A 15,315-nucleotide genomic window follows, 5' to 3' on the forward strand; every position below is an offset into this window, starting at 1 on the left:
GCAAGGGTTTCAAATGTGGGTTGGAAGCAAATATTAGCAGATCAATTTTTTGGGGTTTCAAGACTCTGTTATGGCTTCAAATTAAGGTTTCGATTTAATGTCAGGGTTTCAATTAAGGGTTGTGGTTTTGAATTCATGGATTGGGCTTCAACTTTAAAATTAGGTTTTGACGTTGAGGTTTGGCTTTCAAGTTACTTCTCGGGTATCAAACATACATTGTGACAAACATGGCCGCTTTGCTTGAAACAAGCATTTGGAACGATATCAGGACAAACCTTCAAAAGCGCCGACGCATGAAGCGTCCTGGCGCATGAACGCTTCCGAACTCTGCTTTTTTTTGTTTTGTTTTTTTCCACCTGCTTGAAACCTTGTCAAGCATTTGAATGCCAGGGCGTCAAAACACCCCTTTTGGTCTTTTGTCAGGCTTTCAGGTGCTTTTCATACGTTTCCTGTTTGCCGCCATTCATTTGATGAGCGCCCCCCCCCCCCATCAAAGACATGAAAGCCCCCCCCTGAAAGCTCGGCGAAATCAAATGAGGCCGTCACGCGCCATTCAGCGGATCCGTATCGCCGCCTTATCTCCAATTTGCCGCTTTTTGGCTGGCCTCAATGTGCTCGCTAAAGCGTACATCGCTCCATTGTCGGCGCGCTTTTCTCTTTGCCGTGAAGGAGGCGGAGCCTTTGATGGCCCGCCGGATAAACCGGGAGAAGAAGAGCACCGACCTTTCATGTTCAGCTCTCCACACGTTTGCTTTGGTGATTTCAAACATTCAGGTTTTCCCTGATTTTTAAGGACACTAAAAAGGTCTCGCTTTTAAACATGGAGATGCCAATATGGATTTTTTTTTTTTCCGATTCTAATATTTTTCAGAATAAAAATTTAATTAAACGATTAACCAGGTGATTAATTAAAATAATTTCTTTTGGCAGAACATTTGACTGTTTTACATTATTTTGTCCTTTAGTACAGTATTTAACTTTACAATAGAGTAAAAAAAAATCTGCAAAAATGGGCCATTTTTTTGGGCCGATTTTTTTGGGCCGATTTTTTTGGGGCGGAGGGCGGGGTGACGAATGTCATTAGTGTGTTAAAAAAAACTGGAAAAAATACTGCAGATTTTTTTAAAATGATTAGCTAATTTAATTAGGCCGTCAGGCCCTCTTCCAGAACAGCCCAGGGGGGGGCTTAATTCAATTAATCGTTATTTTGAAAATCGAATCGTTGAAAATTTGCTAAATCGTGAAATTTAATTTTGTTTTCTGGATTATTAAAAGCTGTTGTTCTTACATTCTGTTACATCCAGATGTGAGTTGTAATTTTGCCAACTATGAATGTTAAGTTTATGTTAAAACCAATTTAGAATCAATATACATTATTGTTGTCTGAACATTTTGCACAGGAAATATTTTTGATTAAATGACACCTTTAAATAAACATTCATTGGGTCTATTAGATTGAAATTGATTAAAATCGTTTTATTTTTGGGCCATATATCAACCTCGCCCGAGTTTCAACAAACAAAGAACAGATGTTTAAAATTCAGTTTCAAGACATGGTTACAATTTCAAATCAAGTTCATGGCTTGGATTTTTAGCCAAATATGGTTTTTTTTAACCAAGACTCAGGGTTGAAATTAGCCAACATTGAAGTTTCAAATGAGGGTTTGGCGTCTTGGTTAGGGTTTCAAACGAGGGTATGTTTTAGGTCAAAGGTCAACATAATTTCTCCGTCCTCTGCTTTTGCGTCCAGCGTGTGCGAGCTCGTAGGCCAGTCTGACGGCGGCCTGTCGGTGCTGAGGACCTTCCGTCTCCTGCGGGTCCTCAAACTGGTCAGGTTCATGCCGGCTCTCAGGAGACAACTCGTGGTCCTCATGAAGACCATGGACAACGTGGCCACCTTCTGCATGCTGCTCATGCTCTTCATTTTCATCTTCAGGTAAGACGAACCAATCGAGTGATCAGTCAATTAATCAATGAAAAAGAAAAAAAAAACTGAACATGGATCACTTGTTGCTAAGCAATAATTACACAAAAACAATACAAGGTACAGTATATATACTGTATATAGTTAGCCAGTAAATGAGTGAGTTAGTTAACCTGGTTACAAATTCAAAGTATGTCAGCCAGTCGTTTAGCAAAGTCAAAAACTATACCAGACCGATACACTGCATTTTGTTAGCCAGTGAATGAGCCAGGGAGTTAGTTAACATGTTTTTTTTTTCAAGTTAGTTAGTCACTGGGTCAGTCAGTCCTTCAGTTGGTTAGTAAAGAAATCACACAAAAATTATAGTTATACACGCTGTATGTTGTTGTCGTTAGTTAGCCAGTGAATGAGTGAGTGAGTTAGTTAACATGGTTACATTAAAAGCACTTGAGTTAGTAATTACACAAAAACGATACAGTTGACCAAATACTAGTACACTATAGTTACTAGTTATAGTTTACCAGTAAATGAGTGAGTTAGTTAACATGGTTATATCAAAATCAGTCAGAAAATAAAGTAATTATACAAAACTATACAGTTTACTAAATAGTACACTATATAGTAGTTACTGGTTATAGTTTGCCAGTAAATTAATGAGTTAGTTAGTTAACATGGTTACATTAAAGTACATGATAGTCAGTGAGAAAGACATATACATATTGTATAAACACCGTATATCATTATAGTTAGCCAGTGAATGGTAGATATTAATATTTCTTAATATATATAGTTAACAGGTAAATGAGTAAGTAACATGGTTATGTTAAAAGTACATGAGTAAAGGTACAGTCGGTCATTTAGGAAAGAAATGACACAGAATCTATACAAGTTATACATACTGACATACAGTTATTATAGTCATATTGTTTGCCATTAGTTAGTTAGTTAGTTAGTTAGTTAGTTAGTTAGTTAGCAAGCAGCCTTCCATTTTTGTGTAAGGGGCCCTCAATAAGAACCGCTCCTGCTATAGTCGGATGTAAACACACTAATGCTGCATTCAAGGAAAGTGTGAAGTCGGACTTTTCCGACTTCCAACCAGGAAGTGTGTACGGGAACGTCCTTGAACTTGGAAATCCCACTGAACTGTATGGAGTGCTTATAAAATAAGATAAATACAATAAATGAAGCAAAATTGCGAGAAGGCAAGTTTGCTGGAGGTCAAAATGAGTTTTGATGACCACAACAAAAAACTATTTATCACTATCCGCTATTTTGGCTGTATACTTTTTTTCCGAACACTTTTAGGTCGGAACTGGGAAAAGCCAACTGGGATCAATCCGACTTCTGACCATCCTTGAATGCATCATTAGACACACGTCTTCTTTTGTTCCCCCAATTCCAATTGTTGTCTGCCATCCGCTATTATGCGGGAAGTGTTTTTGTGTAACGTGCCGCCGCCGCGGCGCCCTTGGAGCATCGCAGCGTCTGACTATTAGCGCCGGATGCGCTGAAACGAGCGGACACTTGAGGCCGTGCGCCGCGCATTAACGAGCAGACACTCCAAGAGCAGCCGGTGGAGACGAACGAGCACGCGCTCGGGCGGCAGCAGCGGCAGAGACAACCACGCGAACGCTTCTTCTTCTCTGTAGATGGAAAAACGAGGGGTGGGGAATCTGGGACGATTCGATTCCGATTTTTGGTTTCTGCGATTCGATTCGGAATTCAGGAGGATTTTTGATTCAAACTGATTTGATTGACAATGATTGCTGCCTCAATTCATAGATGTACAAAGAATCGTCATGAGCTACTCCAGCCTGACTCGCTAATGCTAATTAGCGCTCTACTCGCGGCACTTTTATCACTCAAAAAAAAAAAAACGGCTATTCATACTAAACGCTTCAGGAATGTATACAGAGAAGTTGACATTACTCACTGGCATATGCTCTTCTTACGCTGCAAAAAAAACATAACTTGATCGTGCCTTTTTCCTTCTTCTTCTTCTCTAATGTGGCTACAATTTAACAGTGTATCAGAACCACACTGCCCCTAAGTGGCCAACTCGTGCACAACATGAACAGCGCTCCCAATAAAGGCACACACAAACAAGGGCAAGACAGTATAAAATCATTGAAATCAAATCGATTTCGCAACATCGAAAATCGATTCTGAATCGCGATTCTTATGAGAATCGATTTTTTTTGGGGGGGGGGGCACACCCCTAATGGAAACAGTCTTAAGATTTAGTGCACGGTGCGTGTGTGTGTGTTAACCACGAGTGGTGGTTTGTGTGCGATAGCATTTTGGGGATGCACATCTTTGGCTGCAAGTTCAGCCTGAAGACGGAGCAAGGGGACACGGTGCCGGACAGGAAGAACTTTGACTCGCTGCTGTGGGCCATCGTCACCGTCTTCCAGGTACGGAGACGGCGTGCATTAATATTAATCATTAATCATTAATATTTATCATTAATATTAATGATAAGTAATGAATAATGAAAGAGTCGCCGTCCTCCCTGTCGTTGTAGATCCTGACTCAGGAGGACTGGAACGTGGTCTTGTACAACGGCATGGCGGCCACGTCGCCGCTGGCCGCGCTCTACTTTGTGGCCCTCATGACCTTCGGGAATTACGTCCTGTTCAACCTGCTGGTGGCCATCTTGGTGGAAGGCTTTCAGGCAGAGGTAAGGCACGCCTTCCGCGGGTCGGTCACATTGCGTCTACGTTGGCCTCCATCGCATGTTTTAGTTGGTCAGAAGACAAACGCTCCTCTCCACTTCCTCATGTGACCACCAGGGCGACGCCAATCGCTCCTATTCCGACGACGACCGCTCCTCCTCCAACTTTGACGAGAGCGAGAAGCACGATTCCATAAAATTGTCGGGTGAGATTTCTAGATTTCTATTTCTGTGTCGATCACAGAATTCCGTGTAATAATGTTACTGTCCAAACTATTTTGTAGGGCTGAGTTTAAAAAAAATCGAATAATCAATATCGAATCGGTTTTCCTTTTCCAGTCTGATATCGATTCATAAAACCATGAATCAATTGTTTTAATATTGTTTTCACATAAATGTATAAGAAAATAGAATGCCGAGGGTTTTTTATTGGGGGTGGGGGGGTTTACTGTTTTCTTGATATTTAAAGGAATATTTGATTCATTTGTCCAGAATGAATTTGATAACTTTCATTATTTGTCATGTAGAATGAATACCTTTAAAAACAATTTTTTTCACTTGTTATCGACTGAAGATGGCGTCACCTGTGCTGAGGAAGTAGGTAACGACCAATCTTGGTTCACTTGTTTTCTGGGTTTGGTCAGCAAACTGAGCCATGATTGGTCGTTACCTACTTCCACAGCACAGGTGATGTCATCTGCAGTCGACAGCAAGTGGAAAAAAATAGATTGAATGAAAAATATGAATAATGAATGTATCAAATTCATTCTGGACAAAATTTGATTTTTTTTTTACTGCTGAAAATGGCTCAAGTATCCCTTTAAAAGTATTCTCTTACATTTATGAAAGACCTGACTCATTTATATTTACAATTATTGAGGGGGTAATCGAAATCGAATCGAACTGAACTCTTGTGAATCGAAAAATCGAATTGTTTGAGGAAAATACAATCGATACCCAGCCCTACTATTTTGCCTATGTAAAATCTGCATGTTTCTCAACCTCTTTCAATTCTACCAACGTCAAAATATTCAGCATATGTGTTTTTGTTTGTTTTGCATTCCTAAAATATTTCCTACAAAAATTTGCATTCTTTAGTTTTTGTACATTTTCTTGTGATCTTTTCCTAAAAAGTGGCGATCGTGAAAAAGTCCTTTCACTCTTTTTTTTCGATTTCTTTTTTCCCAGACCCCAGAATCTGCACCTTGACGCCCAACGGTCACCTGGAGCTGAGCGCCCTCGCGGGGTCCCGAGGAGCCTCGCACTCCTCCTCCGAGAGGCGGAGCTTTACCGGCGAGTCCCGAAACAGCAGCGTGATGAGCGGAGGGAAGGCCAGCCTGGAGAGGCGCTCCCTTTCGCTGGTACGTTCGCCAACCGTTACCTTTTCCAGATCCTTCCAAAGTTGCCGCACCTTCGGGAAAGAATGCAAGTTACATGTATCCGCTACCTTTCGTACCCGAGTCATTTCCAGTTCAACTCATCCGGGGACCACCGAAAACACGCAAAAATCTCGACGGGGACGCCCCGGACTTCAACTGACGAGTGAATTATGAATGATTATAAATGCGAGCAATCAGTTGTCAGAGCAGCTGCTCGTCGTAAATTGGACTTCATCCGACACTCTGCGACTTGATTGAAACGCAGCTGCATTGCGCAATCTTGGTTATTTTTTTTTGTTTTTTTTTAAGAGCTCAGTGCTCTTTTATTATTATTATTATTTTTTTTTTTTTATATATATATATATATTTTTTTTTTGTGTGTGTGTGTGTGGGTGAGTATGTGTTTGTGTGTGCGTGCGTGCGTGCGTGCGTGCGTGTATTTGTTAGCTCACCAGAAAACCTATTAGAAAAAATCTCATACCGTTCACCTAAACCGAACACCAGGAGACCCGAGGGGACCAAAGAAAACCAAGGAAGGAAAAAAAAAATAAAAAAATAAAAAAATATCTATATATATATATAAAAAATAAAAATAAAAAAAAAGAGCAATGATGATGACATTTCCGAATGAACAATACTGAGCTCTTAAAAGAAGAAAAAAGAAAAAGAAAAAAAAAAAAACCAAGGAAGGTGAAATCCAGCACCGACCAGACACCACCCACCAGAACTCCTCCCCCAGCCCAAGAAACATCCAGACCCCGACAAATCCAAAAAACATAAAATCAGGGAGGCCTCAAGAGACCGAAGGAGAGACCGAGAAAAGGAAGGAAGGACAGACGAAGCCTCCACCGATTCAATGACCTGAGGAGGAAACAGATTGTGTCTGAGTTTCGCTAGATGCTGTTGTGGCGGATCTGGCGTGCATGAAAATCTGCAATCTTGGTTTTTAATCACCGCGTGGGTTATTCGTCCGCGTGTCCGGCACGCCGAAGGTCAGACACGGACGGACGATGCTCGCACGATGATCCACGAGCCCGCACGCGCCATTCCCATGACGGCAAATAAGAAAATATGCAGCTGCTTTGCTTGATAGCACGCGAGCCTAATTCGACTGAAATGTTCCTTATACGGTGGCCTAGGATGAACATTCCAAATATGTGACTGGAATTTTACACAATCATCATTTGCTGTATGAATACTGCTAAATAATGCAGCTTATTCAATTGACATTTCAACGACGCCTAACAGCCTTGCGTTTTCTCAACGGGTTCTGTTTTCATCAAAGACAAAATGTCGGTCTTGTTTGAGGAAAGGTGCGCTTTCACATATCTCAGACTTGAGATTGGTCGTTGTGTCACTGTTCGTTGTGGAACCAGTTAAGACCGTAGAGTCACCCGTCGTCACATGGGCGAGGCAGAGTTCCTCCTGCAGCAAGTATAAAGAAGCCATTTTGGACAGATTAGACCTTCTTCCGCATCGAGCAAGAATTAGGCTCCACAGCTGTGTACTTTTTTTTTTTTTTTTTTTTTTCCTTTATAACATAGCTGTGTACTTGATTTTTCTAGCATCCAGTAAATAGTTCAACTGTGAGTGGATATTAGCATAATAAGCATTCAAGATATAAGAGCCAAGCACTTCTTAGATAAGCGTGTCAGCAGATTGCTCTGATGTCGTCATTATGCTACTCACAGCCACCAGGGGGCGGATTGGGTGCATGTCACATTTAACATCGCTTAGCTCAGTCAGTCACAGACGTTTTGACTGAAGCAACCCCCTTCGCTCCCGGCTGTTTAACTGGATTATGACCGAAAGAAAGAATAGAGTCTCTTCTTTCATCAGGAAAAAAAAGTCTATTTCTATCTGTTTCTGTTTTGCAGCAATTAGCATTAGAATATAGCTAAGTTTTATCATTATTCACAAATCTGTTTAATACAGCGGGGAAAACAACTTTTTGCAACATGGTTGGTTGATCTCTTATACCCTTATGACACCTGCTGGCCGTTTTTGTAAAAACTACCATTGCTTCAAGCATTCTCTTCAGTTCGGCTGCATCAAAGTCTTCTGTATGCTGTAGCATAAAAAAAAAAAATTATATATAAATATGTTCTATTTTCAATATTACCAAAGACGTATTTATACGTTTTTGTTACACACTGTATGCCGCAAGCCACAGGCGACAACTAAAACGACAGAAAAAAACTCATTGCATTCATTTAATTATTTTTAAACATATAGACCAAACAAGATGCACATTTTGCCTTTTGATAAAAACTGTCGTTGATAAAAAATTATGTTACTATCTCATTTGCTCCCCAAAACATATAAATACGTTCTATTTTAAATATTACCAGAGACGTATTAATACATTTTTGGTAATATTTTAAATAGACCTGTAAATTAGAACTGTATGCTGTAGCATTAAAAAAACACACACACACACACACACACACATAAAAAAAACGGATAAATACGTCTTTTGTGATATTTAAAATATAGCATATTTATTTCTGGGAGCAAATTAGTTAATAATATAATTTTTTTATCAACGACATCGTTTTTATCAAATGGCAAAATGTGCAACTGCCGCATTAGTTGTCGCCTGCGTCATGCAGTGTGTAACAAATTATCCCGACGGCAATTTGCGGTGTCTAAAACACACTTTAACACACACGGGACATAACGTGCCGTGTTGCACACCTCATTACTGTTTCCATAGCGACGGCTACACGGAATTATTTTCTCTTTCCGCCGTACGGTAGCGGCTCAGGATCGCGTCTTGGCGAAGGGTAAAACATATAATTAGGTCCATCATGCTGAGAGGATTAGACACGCTGAGACAAACACGGCTGCCTTCAAAAATAAAAAAAAAAGGGATGCCACTTGCCGGGGTTTTGCATTTTAAAAGGCGCAGTGTTGAGGGCGGCCTCATTTGAAATGCCGTGTTTGTATCTGCCTTGTTTATTCAGAAATGATTGACCCGCTGTAGCAGACCTCATTTCCTGAGAAATTATCCTGCTGAGTGGTGAAAATCGTCTATGATAACCACTGGCTGGCATACTTATATACCTGAAGAAAATAAAAAGAATCAGAGCTCGAAAAGGACCTCGGTTAGCATAGGTGTCTGAAAAAAAGAAAAGAAAAGCTTGATCCAGATCTGAACCGGATCTGATCCAGATCTGATCCAGATTGCGCATTGGAGTCAGTGTGAACGCGTCGTGTAAAAATCCTGTTTAACGTATAAAGACCAGCATGACATTTCTCCACCATTTTGTCTCCTTTTTAGCGACATGGTCGCAGTTCCAACTACCACAACTGGGGGCGCCCATTCCCTCCTCAATCTGCGTGGAGCCGCAGGTAAGAAACAATTAGTGGACCATTTTCCTTCATGAATTCTTAAGCCTCTCATTAACTGCTCGACGATTGGAAACCTTTTGACGGCGCTTAACAGCCCTGCAAATGAAAAGCCTCCTAAAACAAAATGGTGTCAAAAGCTCCCGTGTTGATTCTCACCTCATGCCAAGGTCCAGCTCCAACAGCCTGGGCCGCAGGAATTACGGCTTCGGCGGGGCCCCTCTTATGGGCGGCAGCCTCCGCGTACACAGCACCCGCACCTCGTACTCGTACCCACAACCGGCCGAACAGGAGTCCCTCCTCTCTCGGCCCTCGCATCCACACCATCCTCCGCCCGCTGCCGGTCCTCCCACGGCCAGACTCCTGCTGTCCAGGAGGGACCGCCGGGCTCTGTCCCTGGAGCTGCCGCAGCTTCTCCGGGCAGCGGGTCAAGGCGGCTGCCTGCCTCCCGCCAACGCCAACGTGGACTCCGGGAAGAGGAGCAGGGGGTCGGTCACGGGGGGTTCTACGACAGGGAGCGGCGTTGGGACGGACCACCGGGACTGCAACGGGAAGGCCCCAGGACCCAACGGCCGACTGATGGTTGATGTTTTCCCACAAGTCAACGCGCGCAAGGAACGAGCAGACCTGGATGAAGAGATCGACTATGTGAGTGGTTAACCCGACCACAACCGAGGCTTTATACTTTATACTCTGACTTTAAACCTGAACTCTGGCTTGAGATGCTAATTTGAAAATCTTACCCCTGGTTTAAAATCATAAGCTCGGCTTAAAACCCTATTTCAAAAATTCTAAACTCAACCATTTACCATTGTGTGAAAACCTCATTTGAAACCTTACCATGAAACCCTAACCCCCGTCTTGAATCCCTACTTTGAAACTCTCACTCTTATCATACCCTAACCAAGTCTTACAACCCTAATTTAAAACCCTAACTTGAACCATCAGGTGTGAAACTTTGACACTAGTTTGCAGTTTGTCTGGAAACCCTCATTTAAATTTCAACCCATGCCTGAAACTCCAGCTTGAAACCTCAAACCTGATTTGAAACCCTAATTTTTTTTTATTTTTTATTTTTATTATTATTATTATTTTTTTTTTAAGGAGCTCAGTATTGTTCATTCAGAAATGTCATCATCATTGCTCTTTATTTTATTTATTTATTTATTTATTTATTTATTTATTTATTTATTTATTTATTTATTTATTTAGTTATTTATTTATTTATTTATTTATTTGTTTATTTATTTATTTTTATTTATTGAAACCCTAATTTGAAACCAATTGAAATGTTGTATCCATGCTTGAAACCCCAATCTTGAGCAACCTGAGCCCAAGAATGAAAACATCATTTGAATCCCAAACTACTAATTAAAACTCCAACCCAGCTTTAAAACCCTAATTTAAAACTCTCATTACATTATAAAGGCTTCAAACCCTAATCTCTGGAACCTGAATTTAAATCCTGAACCATTGTTTGAAACCCAAACTTGAAACCATACACCTTTCTTGAAACCCTAAACCCTGTTTAAAAGTCTACCCAAGCCTGGAAAAACCTCATTTGTAAGCTACTCCCTGGCCAACAAAACCCAAATATGAAACCTTAACATTTGCTGGAAGTCAAAACCAAGTCTTGAAACCCGCCTCGCACCCAATGAAACACCACCCGCTTTTTGTGGTTTTAAATGTATTTAGACTGCTAAAGTACAGCACAACAAAGTCCGCCTTGTCGTGGTGAAAATGTTGGAAGCCTCCTCAGGCCACTCCCACTTTATTCGCTCAATAATCCAATACGCTAAACATCTCTTCACAAAGTCAATTGTTCTAAATGGAAGCAGTCAAACCTTCTTCTTCTTCTTTGCAGAGTGTTTGTTTCCGCGTGCAGAAGATGATTGAGGTGTACAAGCCGGACTGGTGCGAGAGCCGGCAGGACTGGTCCGTCTACCTCTTCCCCCCGCAAAACAAGTGAGTGAGCCGTTTTGCTATTATTTTCTATTATCATTTGGGCCGTTTGTTTGTCTTTCCTGCGCATACAAATGAGCACCCAAACAATTGATATTCGCCACATTAGCTGCTTTCCACCAACAAGCCCAGGATCTTTGGATTCTGGGTAAAGGGAGTTCTTGGTTGTAAAAAGCTCCGCAGGGAATTTGTAATTGTGTTTCCAGAGTTCTTGGTAATTGATTCAAATGAGTTTGATGACGTAAGAGTTTGATGAGTCCAGCCGATATACCCCCCCCCCCCCCCCCAACTAATCAGCCTTGGTCAGTCCCCCCTCAAAGTTCCAGCCTGGCTCAGCAAGACCCTGCTGCTGAAATAGTACTCGGATGCCCCCTGGGGAATTTAGTGGAAATTGTTGGTGGTGGAAAAACGCACAAACAGAATTTTACCAAGTTCCTGAAACTCCCAAAACAGATTTTTTTTGCAAATTTTCATTCAATTGTCTTCAAACTTGGTAGAACCATAGCAGGTGAAAAGCCGCTCATGTGATTTGTTTTTGCTGGCGATTGATTTTAAATTTAAAGGGCAACGCCTGAGGTCAAAGTTCACTGGTGACAAAGTCAAAAATGCAATTGCATCAAATTACATCGGGTCATGCATGCAAGTTAAAGGTCCGAATCAGAGTTTGACAGACTACGACAGAGAAAACCTGCTTTTGACTTTGGGGTGGAGTATTATACACACAACTCATTTACTCGCAGCCATTTTCACTGAAGCAACCCCCTTCGCTCCCGACTGTTTTAAGTGGATTTAGACAGATTTTGTCACCAGAATATTCTGTTCTATTGCTATAAAAACATGGAACCTAACTTCCTTCATCAGAATTTTTTATTTTTTTGTTGCAGCAATTCCATTATAATATCGCTAAGTTTCATCATTATTCCCATTCGTGTAGAAAACACTGTCAAAAAGAGCTTGTTGCAACATGGCCCTGGCTGATCTCTTATACTCTGCTGCCAGCTGCTGGCCGTTTTTGTAATAACTACCATTGCTGTAAGCGACCTCTTCAGGTCAGAAGTGGCATCAAAGCCTTCTGTATGCTCTAGCATGAAAAAAATTAATTAAATTTAAAAAACGTATAAATACGTTTTTGGGGAGTGCAGGACAACGTATTAAAAACGTGTTTATACGTTTTTTGGGGTTTGAATGAGTTAAAGGGCTCGCCTGAGGTCAAAGTTCACTGCTGATAAAGTCAAAAATGCATCAAATTACATCGAGTCATGCATGAAAATAAAGGTCGTATTATTGTATCACGGGATTTCGACCATACCTTTCACACACCTGGTATAGACCGAACGAGAGCAGCTTTGAGCGGATGGACGGGGAGCACGGCCTCGAAAGCATCCATTATCCTGACAATAAGCAACTATTGGCTTGTTAAAACGCCGCCACTGCGCCGTCCGCAGAATTTGCTCTCGCCCGCAGACTGAAATTGACTCCCGAGATCGTCGGCGCTTTTGTTTTCCCCGCCGCCGGGAACGCCCCCCCGGAGGCATGCCACAATGGCCACTTAAGGAAAAGCCAGGGGGAGCTGAGCTGTGTTTTGGCTTGCTGGCAGCTGCCATCTGTCAAGCAGCGTGCGTGCGTGCGTACGTGCGTGCGTGCGTGCGTGCGTGCGTAATATTTGCACAGTTTTATAGCATGTCTGTCTTTTTGTCGCGCTTGCGTTGTATGTTTATCCTTACATGAGAAGCAAACAGCAAACAAATGATCCGACTTCAGGGGGAATGTCGGCTCAGGCTCGATACCCGGGGATAAACGAGCGGCAGGTCCGGCGGGAAAAGTTATTATTAGATCTCCGTCGCTGAGGGATACAGTTGCGATTTAATATGCAATTATTTTGCCAAGATTTTTTTTTTTTGAACAAACACAAGCAATAACGTAGTCTGTATTACAATAGACAGTCATATTTTTATTGATGCTAACAGTTTATTTATTTACTTCAATTAGCGCTATTAACTTACGAAACTCTGACTCGCAGTCTTGAGCTTTCACAATGACAGAAAAAGAAAAAAAAAAAAAAAAAAAAAAAAACAATGACAACTTTTGCAAAATGCGATCAAACAAGCGGCACGAAGGTAAATTAGTAAACCGCCAATCACAGCGCGACAATAACGCAAATCAAATTGGGACTTTATCGCTTCAACTTTTTCATGTTTTATGAAACAATGATATTCAAACACGTTTAACTGCGCTTCAACGTATCATGACTCAAATCTGTCAAATCATTTTGGTAATGAAAAGGACAGTAAACTCGATCATAATTAATTATGATTCGGCTTATGGGTTCGGCCCATAACACGTCAGATAATTAAAAAAAAAAAAAAAGAAAAAAAAAAAGATAATGGGCAAAAATGATGATCATTGTTTTCCAAATTAGAATATATATATATATATATATATATATATATATATATATATATATATATATATATATATATATAATTGCATTGTACTACATTGCCATGTCAATTTGAATTTGATTAATTCTTCATCCCTCCTCCAGATGGTGAAAAAATAATACCATACGCTCTCCTTCAATCATACACAAATGCGTAAGCAGTTGGTGTTACTCTACACGGTTGGAATTGACTTTCACAGTAACCCCCCCACCCCCCCCCCCCCCAAAAAAAAAGATCAGGCAGTTTTGTACAAGTGCATTACTTTTGTGCATAATACATAATAACACAATCCAAGAGGCTCCGGGATCGGCGAGGGGGGGGAAGCTGCTTAACATGCGTAGACGCGTGTAAATTGTCACTGGGGGGGGGGGGGGGGGGGGGGCAGCGCGACGATGTGGGATTGACTTTTGTTCAAAAGTGCTTCCAAGTCGCCCGGGCCTGGCCTGACAGGCGTCGGCGCTCTCTCGCGCTATCTTGCTGCACACCTGCACTGCGTTTTGTCCTTCAGGAGGGAAATCCGGCATCAGGCCCCGAGTGCTTTTTTTGTTGTTATTGCGTCTGCCGAGGAGGCGGCGGTATGGAGTGGATTATATTATATTATATCATATCGCATCACGATTGAATTGCATGTTTGCTACCATTATGATGCAATGCGATTCACTCCCATGACAAAAAAAGGACATGCTTGACTCCAATTATGCGATTCACTCGAAAACCAGTTGGGGGCAAAAATAACCCAATATAGGGCAAAAAGGGGACCGACCCAACTTTGTGCTGGGTTATTCATTGGATTCCAAAAATGGTGTCAAAATGAATCATCTTTGTTTTTGTGCTTAATAACTCCAAAATTGGGTCTGGTCGGGTTGTTATTGATTGTATGGTTTTTGATTTGACCAAATGTTTTGGGTTGAATTGATAATTGATAATTGACTCAATCCCTTTTTGACGCAGATTCAAGAGGATTCACTCATGCATAACTCCAGTGATGATCCAACGACTCTCTATGATTTACTCCAATTGTGCACTCTAAAAACAGTTGGTTCACAAGTAACCCAATTATGGATCAAAAATGGACCGATCCACTTTATGGGTCCATATTTGACCCTACTTTTTGGGTTGTTTTATACAAAATGACCCCATTTTTGGACCCAAGTAAAGGATCTGACCTATATTTATGAGTTGTTTAATGCTGAAAGACCCATTTCTTGACCCAAAGTTGGGTCAAATGGACCCAAGTAGAGGATCGGTCCCTTTTTGACCCGTAGTTGGGTTATTTTTGACCCAACAGTTTTTAGAGTGTGATGTGACATAATATGGTCCATTCCAATTACAACGTGACACAATATGGTGTGTTGAACTTAATTATTACACACTCTAAAAACAGTTGGGTCAAAAGTAACCCAATTATGTATAAAAAATGGACCGATCCACTTGATGGGTCAATTTGACCCAACTTTCTGGGTTGTTTTATACAAAATATGACCCCATTTTTTTTATCCAATTATAGGATCTGACCAATATTTATGAGATGTTTCACACTAAAAGACACATTTCTTGACTCAAAGTTGGGTCATATAGAGTCTA

General features: G+C 41.1%; 1 protein-coding gene across 4 annotated transcripts in view; it reads left to right on the plus strand.

The window, feature by feature from the left end:
* The window catches only part of cacna1ib (calcium voltage-gated channel subunit alpha1 Ib), a 146,439-nt gene that overhangs the window by 99,266 nt on the left and 31,858 nt on the right, over positions 1–15,315 (plus strand). For all 4 annotated transcript variants that reach the window (XR_015095759.1, XM_086082116.1, XM_086082117.1 and 1 more), the window contains 8 exons: positions 1,751–1,936; positions 4,221–4,338; positions 4,449–4,604; positions 4,717–4,804; positions 5,787–5,959; positions 9,261–9,331; positions 9,499–9,976; positions 11,193–11,293. Coding sequence is in view for 3 of the 4 variants with exons in the window: in XM_086082116.1 (XP_085938242.1) it covers positions 1,751–1,936; positions 4,221–4,338; positions 4,449–4,604; positions 4,717–4,804; positions 5,787–5,959; positions 9,261–9,331; positions 9,499–9,976; positions 11,193–11,293 (1,371 nt within the window). In the remaining variant the exon portion in view is untranslated. The remainder of the gene's footprint in view (positions 1–1,750; positions 1,937–4,220; positions 4,339–4,448; positions 4,605–4,716; positions 4,805–5,786; positions 5,960–9,260; positions 9,332–9,498; positions 9,977–11,192; positions 11,294–15,315) is intronic.

This window comes from Leptonotus elevatus, chromosome 8 (genome assembly GCF_054856555.1).
Source record: "Leptonotus elevatus isolate MCC_2025b chromosome 8, RoL_Lele_1.0, whole genome shotgun sequence".
NCBI lineage: Eukaryota > Metazoa > Chordata > Actinopteri > Syngnathiformes > Syngnathidae > Leptonotus > Leptonotus elevatus.